A 17696-nucleotide genomic window follows, 5' to 3' on the forward strand; every position below is an offset into this window, starting at 1 on the left:
AGGATAGACTAATGTAGAAAATAAAATTGAACGTGAGTGTCAGATGCGATACATGTTTCTCCGATCGCGACGTATCCTCCCCCGAAGAAGAAGAACACATATTGCATTGAGGTTGATGAGCTGCTGACTCACAGAAGCACGAAAACGTTAGATCCATTTTTAAATGTCGACGGCGCTCTAGACATCTCTGTTTACGTAAATGCGTCCCGGGGCATGTGAACAAGAGCCCTTCCACTGTCCACCATCTGCATGAACGTGCGTAAACGCGAGCCGGAAGACATCGTCGCCCATCATTCGGCCAACGGTCGAAAAGACGCGTCAAGGACGCTAAGGGGGAAAAAAGCCAAGAATCAGTTGAACTCCGAGTCTGGCTCAAATTCATCACCGGCTTTGCAAGAACCACTTTCAAGAGAAGTTCATAAACTCAAAACTCTCCGCAGATCGCGGACTGCAAGCGGGTTTAGATGAGAAAAACCAACCGTTTGATTGGTTTTCAACTTCACCCAGTGTATTCAAGCGAAAAAACACCTTCATACGAAAGTTAGCGCAAAGCAACCTTATGCAATAGAGAACCCACCCTGCATCATTTGAATCCACAAGAGTATGGTGGAACTAACTGAAAAAAATACCTCACACGCCTAATATACCCCTCGGAAACGTTGTGCTGCTTTGTAAGGAATCGTTTATCCACTACTTCAAAGCTCAGCTCCAGCAAACTCGTATATGAATCGCCAGGGCAGCCACAAAACCATAGACCACGATTCAGAATGAAAAATGGGTGGAAATACCGCGATGGTACACTGCAGCTGACGTAAAAGACTAAAGACGGGTTCGTCATACACATCAGAGTTTGCAGAATGAAAAAAAAACTAATGAGTGTTCGCTCACGGTAGACAAGTTTACCTATAGGAGTTCTAACACATGTTACAATGAAGTTTACCGGTTTCGCTTCAATCGAAGTCGGTTCATAAACTGGTAGTAACGATTTAAAAAAAATAGTCTGCCGGTTTTGTGTACAAAAACAAAAAAGTGACTTTCATACTGGCAAGCGAAACCAAAAAAGGGGGAACATAAATGTTTATATATTATGAAGCTGTATCGCAATACCCTACATCAATTAATTGATATTAAGATTAAGTTAAAAATAAAAAGAGCGATGAAAGGGGTTTTTTATATGAAATATAAGTTGCAAAGAATTTTACATTTACTAATAAGAACAATTTTAGTATAAATCAAGCAAGCTTTATGAAAGAATTCTATGTAAATAGAGATATTCTGTTGTAGTATTTATATCCAGGAAAGCACGGAGAGTTACAATTTACATTTCAAAAAATGTACTAATTGGGTTTGTCGCTTCAAATCGCTCACAAACATTAAGCTTTTTTATTTCATATAAAAATTGCGAGAATAATTAATACAATACACGCTTCACTATAACATATTTTTTTACTTTTAAGCAATCAAACCACCTTTTTTCAAACCATCAGTCCTACAATTTTCTTTCTTTCTCTCTTTCTTTTTCTCTTGACTTTAATGATATGATACATTACATCTAACTTTTTTCGGTTGTGATGGGGACAACTTAAAGCCATAAACAAGTCAAATATTCTGCACTATTTTACGAAAAAAGAAAACTCAAATCATATTTGAAAAAAATGGCCCTGAAGATCTCGTAAACATAATCAAAAAATAAAACTAATAATCATACTACTAGCGTAATGGGACCTAAACGGTACACGCGCTCTTCAGGGCAACAGTTCCTTGGCCACTTTCATAAGAATCGCAGAAAACCCATAAAAATACTCAACCCCACTCCAGCGCCTGGGACAAACATTGGAAAAAGTTATGCCCAGGTTAAATTACATGATTAATGGCTAGCTCGGGTTTGTACCAATTCCCATAACTCTTTCCGACACAAGGCCGCGTCGTGTGCCTGTGCCGGTTACTATGCGCTACTGAAGAAGATGTCCTGGCCTTTTTTCCCAATCCCCGCTGGACAACGATGGCCCCCAATGTTTCCTCCATCCCTCCCCTTGACCGGGTTAAGTTAAAGTGAAAACCCATTGATGGTTTTTTGAAAGTAAAAGGCGTCGAAAAAAAAGGAAGGACGAACTGAAATGAAATATGAAAAGTTTCGCATCTCCCACAGCGCGCCGCCGAAACAAATGGGGTATCGGTGTTTTAGCAACAACAACAAAAAATGCAAAATACACACATGAAAGCATCGTTAGAGACGACGGTAAGAGACCCTGGGACGACCTGGGCTATCTATTACCTTCTTTGTTATGGACTGAAAACAATTTTTATTAACAAACTTTTACCCGCAACCCTCGGAGCTCCGCTGGCGTGCCGAGAAAGTGCGGTTAGTACATAAAACCAATATGTTTACTAACCGAATTAGCTACCGATCCCCAGCAAGTACGACTTAGGCAGGGGTTTTTTTCTTTTTTGGAAGCCCAACGGAAGCATTGAAATAAACTTACAATTTGATTCATTGCTTGGTAGGTGCCGTTTAATTTAATAACTATTGAGTAATTTTAAATGTAACACGAACGATAAATTCCATTGATTGAACCAATCAGCTTGAGCTTAGCGTATAAATAATCTCTTTCTAAAATCTAAATTCGTGTAAGTAATCTCTTTAACACGTGGACTGCCGAAAACGCTTGGCACACACACACTAAAAGCACACTTTTTTAGTACAATATTTTTTAATAAAATTTGTTTATAACATTTATTAACACATTGATAACCAAGCATTTTTAGCACAATTTTTTAGCACAATATTTTTAATTAAAATTTGTTTATAATGTTTGTTAAACCGATAATTTTCGAAGGCCAAGCAAAAACTTAGCTTCCCAAATAACTTTTATTTAAATATTACTATAGTTTTTATGTTGCATTTTCATTTATTTATAGGTCAAAAACTTGTTAGAACTACTTTCTGCTGTCACCTACTTTTAGGGGACATGGCAGTGAACGTGTTAATTTACGGTACGAGTTAAAAAGTATCGACGGTCAACGAAAACTTTAACACACTTTAAAAGGGCACTTTAAAACGACTTCAATTTATCAAATGTTATCGGGTTTTGTGGGAAAAGTTTCGGTTTTGGTTTTTTTTTTTTTGGTTTCGGCGTCAGCTCTTAACAAAAAAACATTTTTACATGCCTGTGCCAAACGATAGGCTGGATTATGCTATAATACTCGAAACCAATGTGTAACAAAACGCCCCGTGCAGAGATATCGCGGCAAAGAGCCAGCACAGCATGGTGGTGGTGATGGTACAGGTCACAACCCGATGTAACCAAGCCCTTGCCGGTCGCATCTCAGTTTCGGTAAAACTGCTAAAATTGTTCGCGTGAAAAAATTACCCACAGTGGAGATGGAAAAACGCACTCCAGGCACTGCAACAACAAACACACCACTCCAGATGGCGTAGCGCTTAGTTGAACGCGTCGTCGCTGGCCGGTTTCATTTGGCTGCTTGCCCACCAACACACGCACATTGAACGCACCCGGGTTGACTGCTGATAGGAGGCAGGAAAGAAAAATCTGGGAAAATCAGTAAAATGCCAACCTGGACTCGAAAAATACAGGATAATTGGGGGGGAAAAGGGACGCGAAAAAATCGTTCGCCCATCGTTGGCATAAGTTGGACAAAAAATACACTTTTCATGTCAAATGCAAGCGAGTGCGTCCACGGATATTCACGAACTTCCCCCAAACATTGCACCCAGCTGCGTACGTCTCTGTCCCTTCCGGAGGCTCACGGGTGGCGGCTATCTCCTGGCCGAGTTTGATGGACGGGAAAGCCGGATGCTTCCCCACGGATTCGCAAAGCAGGCCAGGACCCGTAATTGCAAGCTGCTCCACAATGGCCAACAGAACGGAAGCGGAAGCGGAAGTGCAACGCGTCGCTCTCGAATGGTTGGTAGTCCTCTTTTTTAACTCCTCCATTCATTTTGAGTTCGGTTTGCGTTGAATTTGTCCTACAGCGAGTAGTAGTTTCAATGTTTTTCCCCCTTCATCCCATGGCTTATTCGCGGACAGTTACGAATCCACGTTGGAAAGTTGGACAATTTTCGAAACTGCGACAGCGCGGACTTAAATCCCGTGCAGACCCAGATTTAACCAAAGCGAAACCAGCTACTAGCTACGGTAACACCAACCAACAAGCCACCATATCATGGCCACCAGATGCGGGGAAAGAGCGGTGACACAAAACGTAAAATAGGACTCATCAGGGACACAACTAAGGGAAGATAGCGCGAATGTCTCTCCGCTTCGTGTTGCGTAGGAAATACGGTTCTCGCAGGTTCGGACCATTGAGCCGAATTGGGCCGCGCTCGTAGTGCGTAGCGAGTCCAGAATGTCGTTTCCGGATGAATTCAGTGAACCGTACGAAGTCCTTGTGTGTTACTTGGAATATCTTTTTCGAAGCTCACGATACCGGCAAGTTAGCATCCAAATATTTGTTTTTGCGTAGATCTGCATCATCACAATGCCATTGAATTTTTTGGAACTCCGCAACTAACTCCAGGAGCCTTAGTTGTTACCAGGGCATGTGTTTATCTTTCGCAGGTGATTTAGTCAAAATAAAAAAGAGTGACAAACTCCAGCGTCAGTCCACTGAATATTCATTTTGGAAAAGAGCTTCATTGATATACTTGATCTGAATAAATTTTTACAAATATTTCTACAAATATAACCAGTACATTCGCAGATTTAGTTACGTAGAGGTTGGTTTTAATTTAAACGAGCGACGATTAGGGTCTATGTCGATATTTTCACTTGGAATGTTTAGAAAGAATCTCTCATAGTATTTTAAAGATCGATCCAGGTGAACGAAAAATATTGATACGTAACGAAAAATCTCGTTCGGGAATAAAACTCGCTCACGAAAGGCTCAGAAACTGGTGTGGCTATCTGCTTAAAACTTTGGACGGATCGCCTTAACGGCACTTGCGTTATCTTAAAAGTGACGGGAATCGTATTAATAGGTTGGATAGAATCACTAAAAGCTGGTAAAAGGTGAAATATAACGTCCATTACTAGGTCACAGTAATTTTCCTCGAAGAGAGGAGCCAAGTTCCACAAAGGATGCCGTTCGTGCTATTTAAGAAGAAGTTTTCTGGAAAATGACACACCGCACCTCCTTTTTGACAGTGCACATTCATATTTGGTCGAGATCGTACACACAATATTTCCAGTATCTCGCTGATTTTAGAATTGATTCCCAGCATAAAATATTGTGCCCCCAAAAATCCCACCCATTCCAAGCCATCCGCCATTGAGCGGGCCCGAAAATGTTTCCCCAAAGTTAATTTGTCCAAAAACTTGCAAAAGTATATCTTTCTTCCTGGAGGAAAATAAATGAACTTGGCTTGAAACAACATCGACCTTGGACATTGCCTACTGAACATAAACATAAATTAGTCCTTTGATCGACCGGCGTCACACGCCACGTCTCGTCCCTATGATGGATAGCAAAATATTGGTTTTGGTCGCGCAAACCTCGGCAGGCCTCCGTACCGATCTGCGGTTTTCCGGACGTTTATCGTGAGAACGCATACAGTCCATACACAAAAAAAAAACCAAAACAAAAAGATGCTGAGGGCAGCAGCAATTTTCACGCTTCGGCTTTCCCAGCTATTCCTGAGTGCGTCAGTAAATCTCCGACTAGCCGGGGAGGGATGTTATTCAACAAGTACAGCAATAAAAGTTTTATTATCCCAGAAAACATCAATCAATAAATATTTGCCTTGTGTGCGCTCCGGCACGCCTCGGATCGTTCGGTTCCGTTTCGGTGTTTGGGGTGCGACTGGACTCCGGCACGGATATTGCTCCTCCCGTAGCCTGATGGTTCAGTGAACCAGGGGTAGGCTCGTATACTCCTCCCTCTGGCTGAGCGGGGCATACTATCAACATATCTGTAGCCTCGCAGTATCAATTCCGACAAGTATAGACCATCATCATTATCGGAGGACTTTAGGAGAAGCCCATGGCACGCACACAGCTTGTCCACATACCCCCACACCACAAGCTACCAATAAAATTTCAACCCGTCTTTCCCGTATGCTTTAGAAACAATCCTTAACTAATCCAGAAATCCTCCGGCTACGGAAGGGATGTCAAGGGTACATCACGGAAGAGACTAGATTGATGGTCCGTCTCAGTAGGAATCTGCTATCGCTCCAAACGGACCACATTACGCTGAACAGTGATAGAGGTTGAGCCGGCGCCCTCAACCCACGCGATTTAGACATCACCAGACATGGGGACGATCCGACGAGTATGGGATGAGGCGTAGCGGAGGGCGAAACCATTCCGAGATTGGGATTGCCTATTCCTCTGGTGGACAAGCCCTACCAACACCACCATCAAGAGCTATTCGCTATCGATTGGATTCGATGTTTTGTGTTGGCAATAAAAATCAAAACAATCTAAACATTTTCCCACACACCACACGGACCTTAGGTCCCTTGCTACCATCTATCCTCCGACTGGGAGGACTGGAAAGTTTAGACAACAGTATGTGGCTAGGCCAACCGCAGAATGCTGCTCTCCATGGGGGAAATACTATACGGGGTTTTTAGAGTGCGGGCTGCAGTGTCGTGTCGTCCTGTTTAACTTGAACGTCCGTTGCATTGTAAAACATGGATAGCAGGACTTCCGCGTAAAGACTGTGTTAAAACAGAGAGATAAAAAGTTACTGCTTGAGTTGAATGCATTGACCCGTTACAGACACTAGGTGTTGCACTATCCCTTCAAGAATATTTTCAATAGAAGCTCTCAATAAATACGACCAAGTTTAAGATATGCCAAACCGGTCGAATGAATAAGTCGTCCCGATCATAAAATACTCTTATAATGATCACATTACATTGAGAATCAGCGAAAATACAGTTCATACAATTCTTAGAAGTACGAACTATAAGTCCATTGACTACTTCTTAAAACATTTTTCTGATTCTAATGCATAAAGAAATAAAAATTAAGATCTTGTTATAATAATCTGATACCAAACTGACGTATCTCTGAGAACCAGTCCAAGTATCTATAGTTCGTGTCCTTTACGGCATGGCTTTAAATAAGTTGTTTGAAATGTTCGAACCACATTTCAGACGGATGCTTGGTACTCATTTTAATGCATACAGTTTCTTCTTCCATCTTCGTTAAATTTCCTAACATGGTAGAACGGGAAGTAATATTCAATCCTTAAGATTTTCTAGAAAAAGAGGTTAGAAGAAAACGGTCATTAAAAATCGCTTTCAAAGAAACTCATATAGAAAGATCCTACTTGGCAGCTGACTGAAGCTGAAGGAAACGGCGACATGGCGGTGATTTTTCAGGAATTTTAAATGATAGATAAGGCACTGGGTTATAAAGCAAGGATCTATTTATATGAAAAAAATCTGCACTTAAAAGATAAACATTAAGTGCAAAGTCTTAAGTCATGACAAATTTGCAACAATCTAAATCTCCGTATATCAAATATTCAACATTGAATTTTTCTCTCATATTTGTTAAGCGATATCCAACCGATACAATTGACATGCAGTAAAACTAAGCTAAAAAAATCTATCACATATTGTCCGAGTGAAACTACAGCACAGGAACTAACTTTGACATAAAGCCTGGCGCAAAAATTACCCAAAACAGCCAGGAATTCATCACTTATTTCGGATAACAGAACTTATTGTAGTATTTTCGATTTAATAGCTATTCAATGTACACGCCAAAATAACTGCCTCGATTTTAGAAACGTTAACAGTGACAAAAACCTGCTCATTACATTGGATGCCAATTGCACAAAACTCGATCCATCGATTGAAACGACATTGTTCTCTTGGGCAAGTGCAGTTGGTCTGCCAAATTCCACCTACCATGAAACCCCCGCTGGGGGTCTAACCAACCGAAACAATCAGGAAATGCAGCAAAACGAGTCCTGCGACATATCGGAGCGTCGATGGACACGGACCGTCTAAAATTCGCGATAGCCGACCAGCGGTTTGTGAGCGCATTCCAGGCCGTCCTACCGAGGAGTCACTTTTCCCGTCCGGATGGCGGATGGTTGCCTGAATTCAATTGCCGTTGCGGTTCGGTTTGTTTGTTGCTGCGGGCGTCCCGAGCGAGAAAGTCAGCCCAAACTCGAACGGGAAAAGCTCGACCACCACCACAAACAAGGCAAGGCGTGTTTGGCGCAAAACGATGTCTCTGACCCCATTTTCGGCGCGCACTAGGACATGCCGGATCTTGCCGCGGTACTATTTACTGCTAAACTGTTCGCCCTCCGTTTAGAGAGTCGACTCCAACGGACACCAGTCCGTTGTGCAGCATGTGTTTGCATTACATCTGAACGATACGACCAGCACACACGCGAATTTCTCACAGTGGAGACAACAAACTCCACAATTTCCCACCAAATGGCTCGGCTGAGAACTTACCCGAAAACGTAGATTTCAAAGGCTCCTCGAGGAAACATCCGACTGCTTGCGACGAAACCCGACGGAGAGGAACGGATGCTGGCGGATCGATAGACACCGAATGTTTGTGAGACTCCTTCTCGTTCTCCCATCGCTAGCGAAAACTTTCTGTCATCCTTTCTCTTTGTCACAATTTCCGCTTCCGTTGCACCTCAAATGCACCAGCGGAAGTGCCGGATGAGCTGAGGACCGGTGATGAGGAAAGCACACCCTGTACCACGTTTACACAGCGCCGTGTTTTGGCCAACCGAGAGTAAATCGGTGCGTCAAATGGAAGGAAAGTTTACAACGGCGAGACCTACGTTTAGCCAACAACACCGGCAGAGACCCCGAAGGTCAGGACCGCGTATAGTAGCGAGCTTGTGAGAGCCGCAGATCCTCCGTCATAAGGCAAAGTTTTGTGCACAATTTTAACACCTCCACCCAGTTTCCCTTTTGTCCCGGGAGGTGCATGATGTTAAGCTGGATCAGTGAGCTTACAGAGCGTTCGGTACGACCTGGGATTCGGGAGACATTCGAAAGCGATGGGAAACTTTTAACCACTGGATGACCTCGTCCTCGGTTACGGGCGGACAGTGGCGGTGGGCGGCGGGCGGGCTCGTGGCTCCGTTATGGAAAATTTAAATAGAAACTGTAGCGAGTTTAAGGACCTAAAGTATCACCACCAATCTCCTTGTGTTCGGGATTACGAATTGTAATGGCTTCTGATACCGGAGGCAGTTGCACTTTACTCAATCAGTTATGCAACCCCTAGGGAAAGTTTCGAGTTTTAGTTTAGATTTGAGTTAGATTTATACAGACCGGCGCATCTCCACGCACAGTACAAAACATTATATCATAAATGGACGGAGGATATAAGTATCAACAAGAAAAATCATTCTTGGCAATCCATGCATTTGGTTCTTATAAATACTTTTCTGGAACTAAATTGGATAGTTGATAAATACTAAAACAACCTGATTTCTTCATCTCCAATATCTCGTGAAGCCGTAGGTAGAGAAAGTAATTGTAAGTTGTAGGTAGAGAAAGTATAAATTGTTTATTCATATACTGTCTGTCTTTATTCATTTATTTCTGTATTTCTAGCCCCCCGTGTTTTTCAAATATATTCATGTTACTTTTTTGTGAGATCCGCTCCTAGGACTTAACATATTTCCATACAAACGAGTCTTTTTGGACATTTTGATGACCTGGCCATATTCAACAACTGATTCTTATTACAACAATTTATGAGTCTTGCTATTTTAGAAAAGGTACTAGAACAAAGCAATTTGAGCAAGAGAGTGGAACTGTAAAAATGGACTTGTATGTCAATCACCTGATAAGGATTTGTTTAGAGATGATCTCTACAGGCGGGCAACTTATCATCCTTACGAAGACTTTGTGGTCTAACTCTCAAATCATCCATTGAAAAAAATCTTGTGCAGGGACATGAAGTGGGCCATCATCAGCACTTGCTTCAAGAGGTTGAATCGCCACAACTTTTTATGTCTGTTTATCTTAACGGTACTGAGTCCAAAAATGAATTTTTATGTTAGAATCGACGGCTGAGATAGATACACAGGTAGAATTGTTGCTTTAAATTGCATTCTAACAAATTTGCTGGTATGAATTTGTATTAAAAAATATTCTTCGAACGTTTTTAATAGGATTTAATCATTACATTACACATATTAATCATGCATTACACATATTACAATTGATATATTGATAAGATTTTTGTTGAGTTTGTCCGACGAAGCATTTTTTACAGTTATCATATGGTTGATAGCATTTAATCGTTATGAATGTATACTATACCATTATGTAACTGTTTTATCATTATTAAATTGATTCCCAACGTTGTTGACGAATATTTGTTTTGGTTATCATGACTATGTTTACTTGTCAAATCGCTCTGTATGACCAAACCTTGGGAGAAACCTTGAGTTGTAATTAAAACACAAGTTTTTAAACGGAAAGTGAAGGATTACATTTCCGATTCTTGCAATCCTTGGACACATTTGTGATGAAAAACTGATTGAACGATTATGAAAATTAAAATGTTGAAAACATGCATAGAACATCTTTTACATTCTTTGTCTGTAAATTAACACACGCGAACACAGATACATAAAACCACACAACCAATCGGGGGTGAGCAACAGCACAGAAGCCCTGTTAATCAATTAAGCTGCCAAATAAAATTCGGTCGATTGGCAAAAAGTTTAATCCGCATGCAGTCGGCGAACTTTTATTCCATGCACGAGCAGCAACAGGAAGCCGAACCGTGCAATGGGGTACGTGCCTTATCCTGAACGAAGCAGACATCCTATGGACGGGATCTCGTCAAGAAGCGGACAAATTTAAAAAGAAAAACCCGTTCGACCAACAAAACTTTATCCTCAATAAGCTCTAAATTAGCTACCCTTCCTAATAAGCTACAGTTTGGGACGAACGGTCGCGAAAAGGATTGAGGACACCTCAAATCCACTGATGACCGGAGATGAGGCCGGAGATGGATCCCCCAACCCGGGTAAGAAAAGCGTCGAAGTGAACACCAAAATAAGTTCACCGGCGCTTAGCTTTTGGGGGAAAACGAAAGGAAAAAATCCACCAACATACCGGTCCATGTCATTCGGTACAACACTCGGCACGCGGGGTCAACTGGAGCGACGTGGTGTGCATTTTCATCATCATCATCATCATCATCATCACCAGCGTCAACAGAACCCTTTGTGATCCGTCGGTGTTGTCGCCTTCGCTCAAACTCCCTGCGAGAACGGGGAAATGCGGGAACAATGTTCTTTAAATTGAAACACCTTTCCTTCATCTCTAAGCAGGCGCCCGCGTCTTATGTTTAGTGCCCGAGCGAAGGAAAAGCCACACAAAATAAAACAAAAATGACGGAAAGAAAACAACGCCCTTAACACGTTGAAGCCATCCCCTCAGTCCACCCTCTCTTTGGGCTCCCTTTTGTTTCAGCTGAAGTGAATCGCGCCGTTGCTCAAAACATTTGCGAAGCAGTTTAAAAAGTTTCTGCCGCAAAACTTTGCTCTACCCTTTCCCCCCCACCCCCACCCTCGGGCGAGGATGTGTAAGGAAAATCGTGCAAGGTGCAAGAAGGTGTCGTTGTTTCTTTGCCCTCTCCCCCCCACCCGTCTCTCTCTATTTTTGTTGCAAAAGGAAAGAAGTAGAAACGAAGCCGACCGACCCAATTTTCACCCACGAAACTCGCGCGTAGGAGGTACGCCATTTTCATCCTAATGGGTGAAAATTGCTTCAAAGATGATGCTCACACTCCATACCAAAAGAACCCCACCCAACACACCCGAACCGAGCCGGCAAAAAGCCTCTTTTGAGCGCCGGACGTGGCTTTCAAATGGTTATACTTAACGTTCGACTTACTTTGTTTGCTTGTACTTTTTTTTGTGCTTTACGGAACTTTGTGCCTTGCGGAGCTGTATTTTTATTTTCTTATCAGTGTTTTTTCTTCATCATCTTCTTCCCTTTTATTTTTCCTTATTGTTATCCTGGCGATTGCTTATCCTTTTCATGTCTTTTTTTGGACCACTCCGAGAGCGAACCCGAACAAAAAGAGAGATGCAGGTGAACATTTCGGTGTCCAACGTTGACCCCGAAGCAGCTTCTTCCCATTTCTGCACCGCGAACTTCAACGAGTCCCCAAGCAAGGATCGGAAGATTAACAGGGTCATTAGGCTGACGAGGTGAAGAATTGCTCCATTTTCCCGGCGCGAAAAACCCTTTCGCTTGGCCCTCTCCCCGGGGCGGCGGTCACAAACCGTGACACACCTGACGTGGCATAGTGGTGGTCCGGGGATTCCGTCTAACCTTCGACGCCCCATTAACAGGGTGCGGATGAATTTGGCTTCATGGCCGAAAGGCACTAGAAAGGGGCAGCTGGCAGCGAAACCTTATTCCCTCATTAACATCTGCTTAGCATTCGCGCCTCAATGTCCCACGCCGTTGGGAATTTACTCCCCTTGTCGTCCATTTAAAAGAAAACATGGGACAACGGGAGGGGGAGGAGGGAGCTCGACAATACATCTTTTCCCTGGCTTCTTGTCTGGCGAAACATGTGCGCAGTTTATCTTCCCAGTGCAGTGGGAAAGAGAAACAGGTACGTACAATGAAGACCTTTCTCCCCCGTACCAATCATCAAGATGGTATTTTTCACCATTTTTGTCGCCCCAAACGTAACACCGAGAGCCGTTTAGAAACGCATCTTAGCGCAAAAAAAACCGAACAAACGTTTTTGGACGACAAAAATAAACCGAACGCGTCATACAGTTCTGACAGCTTTGTACACGCAAAACTTATTCGAAGACAGTATCGTGGGTGGGGGTGAAGTAAAGAATAACCATCGCTAAAACAGGTGTACCATCATCATCATCATCATCGTCGTCATCATCGGGTTGATTACTCATCGACAGGCAGCAGTGACTTCGTTCCGACCACAAGCGTTTGCCCAACACGGTTGGTTGACACATCCGTGTGCGTCCTTGGCGGAGACGGATTGACCGTTCATCTGTCAAAATTCGCCGTGAGGAAGGAAAAACACTCGTTCGTCGCCGTATTTTCATTCACGAAACGAAACTCGTTTGGAACAGCTTGAACGAAAGGTGAGAAAAAAGGTGTGAATTAAAAGGGGCAAACCTTTCTTCTCCGATCTCAAATTGCAGCGTTGACAATTGTCAAGGGCTGAAGTGAGGTTACCTCATCTTCTGAAGACGTTTGCTCGCACGGTGACCAGGGCGTTGGAAAACCGAAAAGAATCACTCGACTGCATCGTCCATCCTGAAAAAGGCACCCTTATCCACATCACGCAAGGTGGTCAACGAAAGAAAGGATCCAGTTTTCACCCATATCTCGACGGACCTACCCGACCCGGGCTCGCCTCCCTGCGCCAGTTCCACTCGAGCGAACATTAACTTAACTCCATTTCAACAAGTTCACCGTTCCGGCCACCAAGGTCGGAAGGAAGGAAGCAAGAAAAAAAGCATGCACGAACGGGTTGATGTATGATGGACATTTTTGCGGGACAACCCTGAGCCCCGGAAGGATATTCCCACGTTCACACGCACGCAGGCACGCACAAAAAAACGGAGAGGTTAAGCGAAACCTGTTGCTAAAAGTCCTGCCCCGGCCGTCATTCTCGTCCGTCGCGCCCCGAATGGTGAAGGAATCGTGTGGAACCGAAGCAATTGGACCCGGGCGTGGGGGGAGGGAAAAGGAAGGTATTGTAAAACGAAATGGTTGCGGACTTTCGCCGGATGCACAACAGGTGAGCTTTTGAGGAATGGTAACGACAACAAAACTGGATGGAAGGGTCCACTTGTAATGCCGAAAGCTGCGATAAAGCTTAGGATTACGTTTGCGATGAAGCTTTCCATTCACAGAGTTGATGAAGATAAGACGCCGAGAGTTCAGGATATTGTCGAAGGTGAGGTATTAAATGATTAGGGTTTCATTTTCCGAGCACTGCAAGGAAGGAAGGTAATGGAAAATGTATTCGTTTTATGCCTGCATTATAATTTCATTGGTCAAGATTATTACCATCATGCCGCCGTAGGAAATTATTCAAAGTTCCGTTCCGCCAATGTTTCATATAGAACGCTTCAATTATTTTTAAACACGTCATAAGACGGAACTGGCGAGATTAATCCCATTGCTCGCAACGAAAAAAAAAGTTTATGAGCAAATGTCTTCATACCGAAGAAAACCAGTCTGTCCATGACGTAAAGCAACCTCTGACGTGATACTTTTGCTCACCCGCAGATTTGCATTCGCCGTATTCCAGCGGTAGAAAAATAAACACTTAAACACTTGGTGGTCCAAGAACGATCAAACAACAAAAACGATGTGTCGGATGATTGATTTTCTCTCTACAAATATGAAACGAATTTAAAAATGTTAGTTTTACAGTGATACTACGGACAACTGTTCCCAAATATTCTGTAAATTGCAGACACAATTTTTGTATAAATATAGGTGGCATAAAATGACATGAGATTATTGTGTATTAGCTTAATCTGGCCAAATTTAGCCAGTAACATAACATGATAGCATCGAGTGTTACAGTTCAAATCCCAAATAAAGCATTTATTTGCATGGAAATTTGAATGGAATATTTTTCATTCCTTAGCTTAAATTATTTAAATTTCCTAGAAAATGTTAAGCTAACATAGTAAAATGTCCTAAGAAATAAGACAACATGCTCCCCGTAAGCGGTACACATTAATTTGTCGCCTGAAATTTTGAAAGATCGTTTCTCTAGCCTTTCTTCTACTACAAAAAAATAATAAAACGACATCAACTCTAAAATTGTTTTCAAAATGAAGATTTTGGAGAGCATTTTTTCCATGTGTAACTTAAAGTAAAGTAAAGTTGCACTCCCACCTAAAAGATCAAAGGACTTAGCGATCATCGTTCAAACACTTAGAATGGATAACTATATTTTTTTCATCAAATCATCCTTTTTTATATTAAACATGACCAAACTAACGCAAAAATCTATGATAAAGCGGCAAAATTATCGAGCATTTAAAAAAAACTCTTAAAAAGTTTTATTGACGGTATGCGATGGATATTTCATGAATATTCCAAATGGTTCTTTGAAAGAGACAATATCCAATAAGGATGTTAAGGAAAAATCTTGAATTATTTAGGAGCCCACGTACAGTGGGTTTCATATTTTTCTACTCATCCTGAGAAAAGATTATCAACTGTTTAGAATTCAGTACCGTTTGCCTTGAGTTTAATAAACAGTTAGCACACCCCCTTAAGTGGAAAAAAACATGTGAAACGATCATTACACCAACTCCTGGCTTAAATTGGTGTGCGTTAAGTCTCAGGAAGAAGTAAAGAATTTGTAAGCAGGTAACAAACCCAAGATGATCTTCTCCTGAAGCTGACGCATATTTTTTCTGTTCTCTGCTGTTTCTGTAACACACACCCTTATTGGCGTGACGCTTCCTTCCAGCAATTGCAGGGATGAACATTGATGATCATGAACCAACATGGCAGAAAAGGCCAAAAACGAAACGAAGCGAAGGGGGAAGAGCGATGTGCACAACAAACCGGCTTTGCTATGCTATACATGACACAAACACATTGACACCGGCCACAGCACGACCCAGGAAGGGCACAAGGGAAGGGAAGGGAAGAGCAGCAGCATGTTTGTACGAAAATGCGAAAAGAGGGAAAAAATTAGAAGATGACGGTAGAACGCAGTAAAAACAGATGCCAGCAACCCCGACACAGATAGGCTCCGGCTACTTCGATTCGGCGAATGGAGCGTCTTATGGCTTCACATCTTCGACCCTTAACGTTATGAGCCGATTATTTGATGGGTTTTTCGAGGCGAGTGGCTCTCATGGCCAGTTCAAATTAATCTTCCCCCGATCGATTGGATTCCCACAGACTTTAAATTCCATCCCGATATAAGTGCGCCATTGGCCTACCTGCGAAGAGGTTGCCTCCCCCCGTTAGATTGCATTCGACTTACCTTCCGTACTTCCGACCGGATGTAGGTTGCTGCCGGTACTTGCTTGCACCGCTGGCGCTCCGACACCTTCTCCGGCTGCTGTCGATTCTTCCGCCACCGTCGACAGCATCTTCGGCTCCGCGATGGTATTTTCGATTGGTTGTAGCGGATTTTTCGGACACGGCAGGAACGGCGTGACAGGGGCCAACTTCTTATCGGCCAGCCCCGCATCACCCCCTACGACGCCGGACATCACTGGTTTCTTGTCGTGCAGCGATAGCGATTCTTTCATCGTGGGCAGCCGGAGGACGATGGCACAACCCGCACCGCAAGACGAACTTGCTTTGTGGAATGTTAAAAAATAACCAAACGGTGAATGTAGGAGAATCCCCAAGACGGCAAGACGCCGAACAGCGGGATAACAGTGCTTTCTCAAGCTCGCAAATCCAGGTCAGTGCACTTGTCACAAGTGAATGAAAAATGCAAATCTCTTTCCAATCAAATCACCGTTTCACAAGACTGGTTTCAAACGAGCCTACTGTGGCGATTATAGGCGATTCCGAAATAAAACACTCAACGACACTAAAACAAACACACACTAGCACTCTGCGTTTACTGGGAATGCAGATAATCAGCGCGCAAGGTTCGCGGCAAACTATTATTTCGATTTGTTTAAACTTTTATTCGCCGAGAACGATCGTGACGATCCGCGGAGATCTTTCTGGCTTGAGAAGCTTCCTTTCTTTCACCACACGGAGAAGGCACGGTAATACGGTCACAATTGCTTCACCGACAGCCAAACCCTGCGCCTTCTCCCAACACCGCGTCAGCCAAGCAGGTTTCTTGGCGTTTTTCTTTCAACTAGCTTTTTTCCCCCAACAATAAAAGGCGACTTTCTTCACCAAGATGCACTGCTACCCGGAACGATGCACAAGTTATGTGGCTTCATCCAAACAACACGGGACGCTTTTCTACCTGCAGCCGCCTGCCGGACGGACCACAGCAAAGCCATCAAAACACTTTCCAGCACAGAACCACTTATTAGCCTTTTAATGCAATGACACGGATATCGAACGATTACTCTTATGCGCACTTATTCCGTTTTTTTAGTTCTGCAAACAACGCGACGCTTATTTTACGCGATAGAGCGGATTTTAACGCGAGACCTACAAACGCAGAGACAACCGTGCGCGACGCACTTATCCGACTGCCGCCGTCAATTTGATCCGTTGGTCCGTTGTTTGTTTAAAATTGAATCCGATCGCAGGTTGGTTGAAAGGTGAGGTCGCATGGAATAATTTGACAGACATAGCGCCATGTTGGAAATCGTGACCAAACCAAAAAATCCCAGACAAGAAAATTAAACGAATAGTTTTTGGGAAAAATCAAAGTAAAATCAGTTCGATTGCCATTTTAGAGAACACGTTTATGTGTGAAAGTTTGAAAAATATGATTCGAAAACCGAAAACCGTCAAAATCGATCCAATTTTGGACTTGACAAAATCAAGATAAATAGACATAATAAACTGTGACAATCCAACCTTGCGACGCAGGAATTACTATATTTCGCAACTTTTGTAGCGGAGCAAAACCTCTAAAAATAAGAGGTTTTCTAGAAAACTGCATTGAATTAAAGATTTGCCTGTCGCGTCTATTTTCGTAGATTATTAACTGTAGAAAATTGAAAAAGAAACCTTGGTCGAAATGCTTGTTTGGAATTTGTTT

General features: G+C 42.8%; 1 protein-coding gene across 3 annotated transcripts in view; it reads right to left on the reverse strand.

Annotated features, from left to right (window-relative positions):
- LOC131266831 (protein ECT2) overlaps positions 1-17139 on the reverse strand; it is a 73458-nt gene extending 56319 nt beyond the window's left edge. For 2 of the 3 annotated variants that reach the window (XM_058269488.1, XM_058269490.1), the window contains exon 1: positions 15993-17139. In XM_058269488.1, coding sequence (XP_058125471.1) covers positions 15993-16263 — 271 coding nt within the window. In that variant the 5' untranslated portion in view covers positions 16264-17139. Of the gene's footprint in view, positions 1-11525; positions 11547-15992 lie in introns of all 3 variants that reach the window. The other variant, XM_058269489.1, reaches the window with a different exon arrangement.
- Positions 17140-17696: the final 557 nt, after the last annotated feature.

This window comes from Anopheles coustani, chromosome 2 (genome assembly GCF_943734705.1).
Source record: "Anopheles coustani chromosome 2, idAnoCousDA_361_x.2, whole genome shotgun sequence".
In the NCBI taxonomy this organism is placed as follows: Eukaryota; Metazoa; Arthropoda; class Insecta; order Diptera; family Culicidae; genus Anopheles; species Anopheles coustani.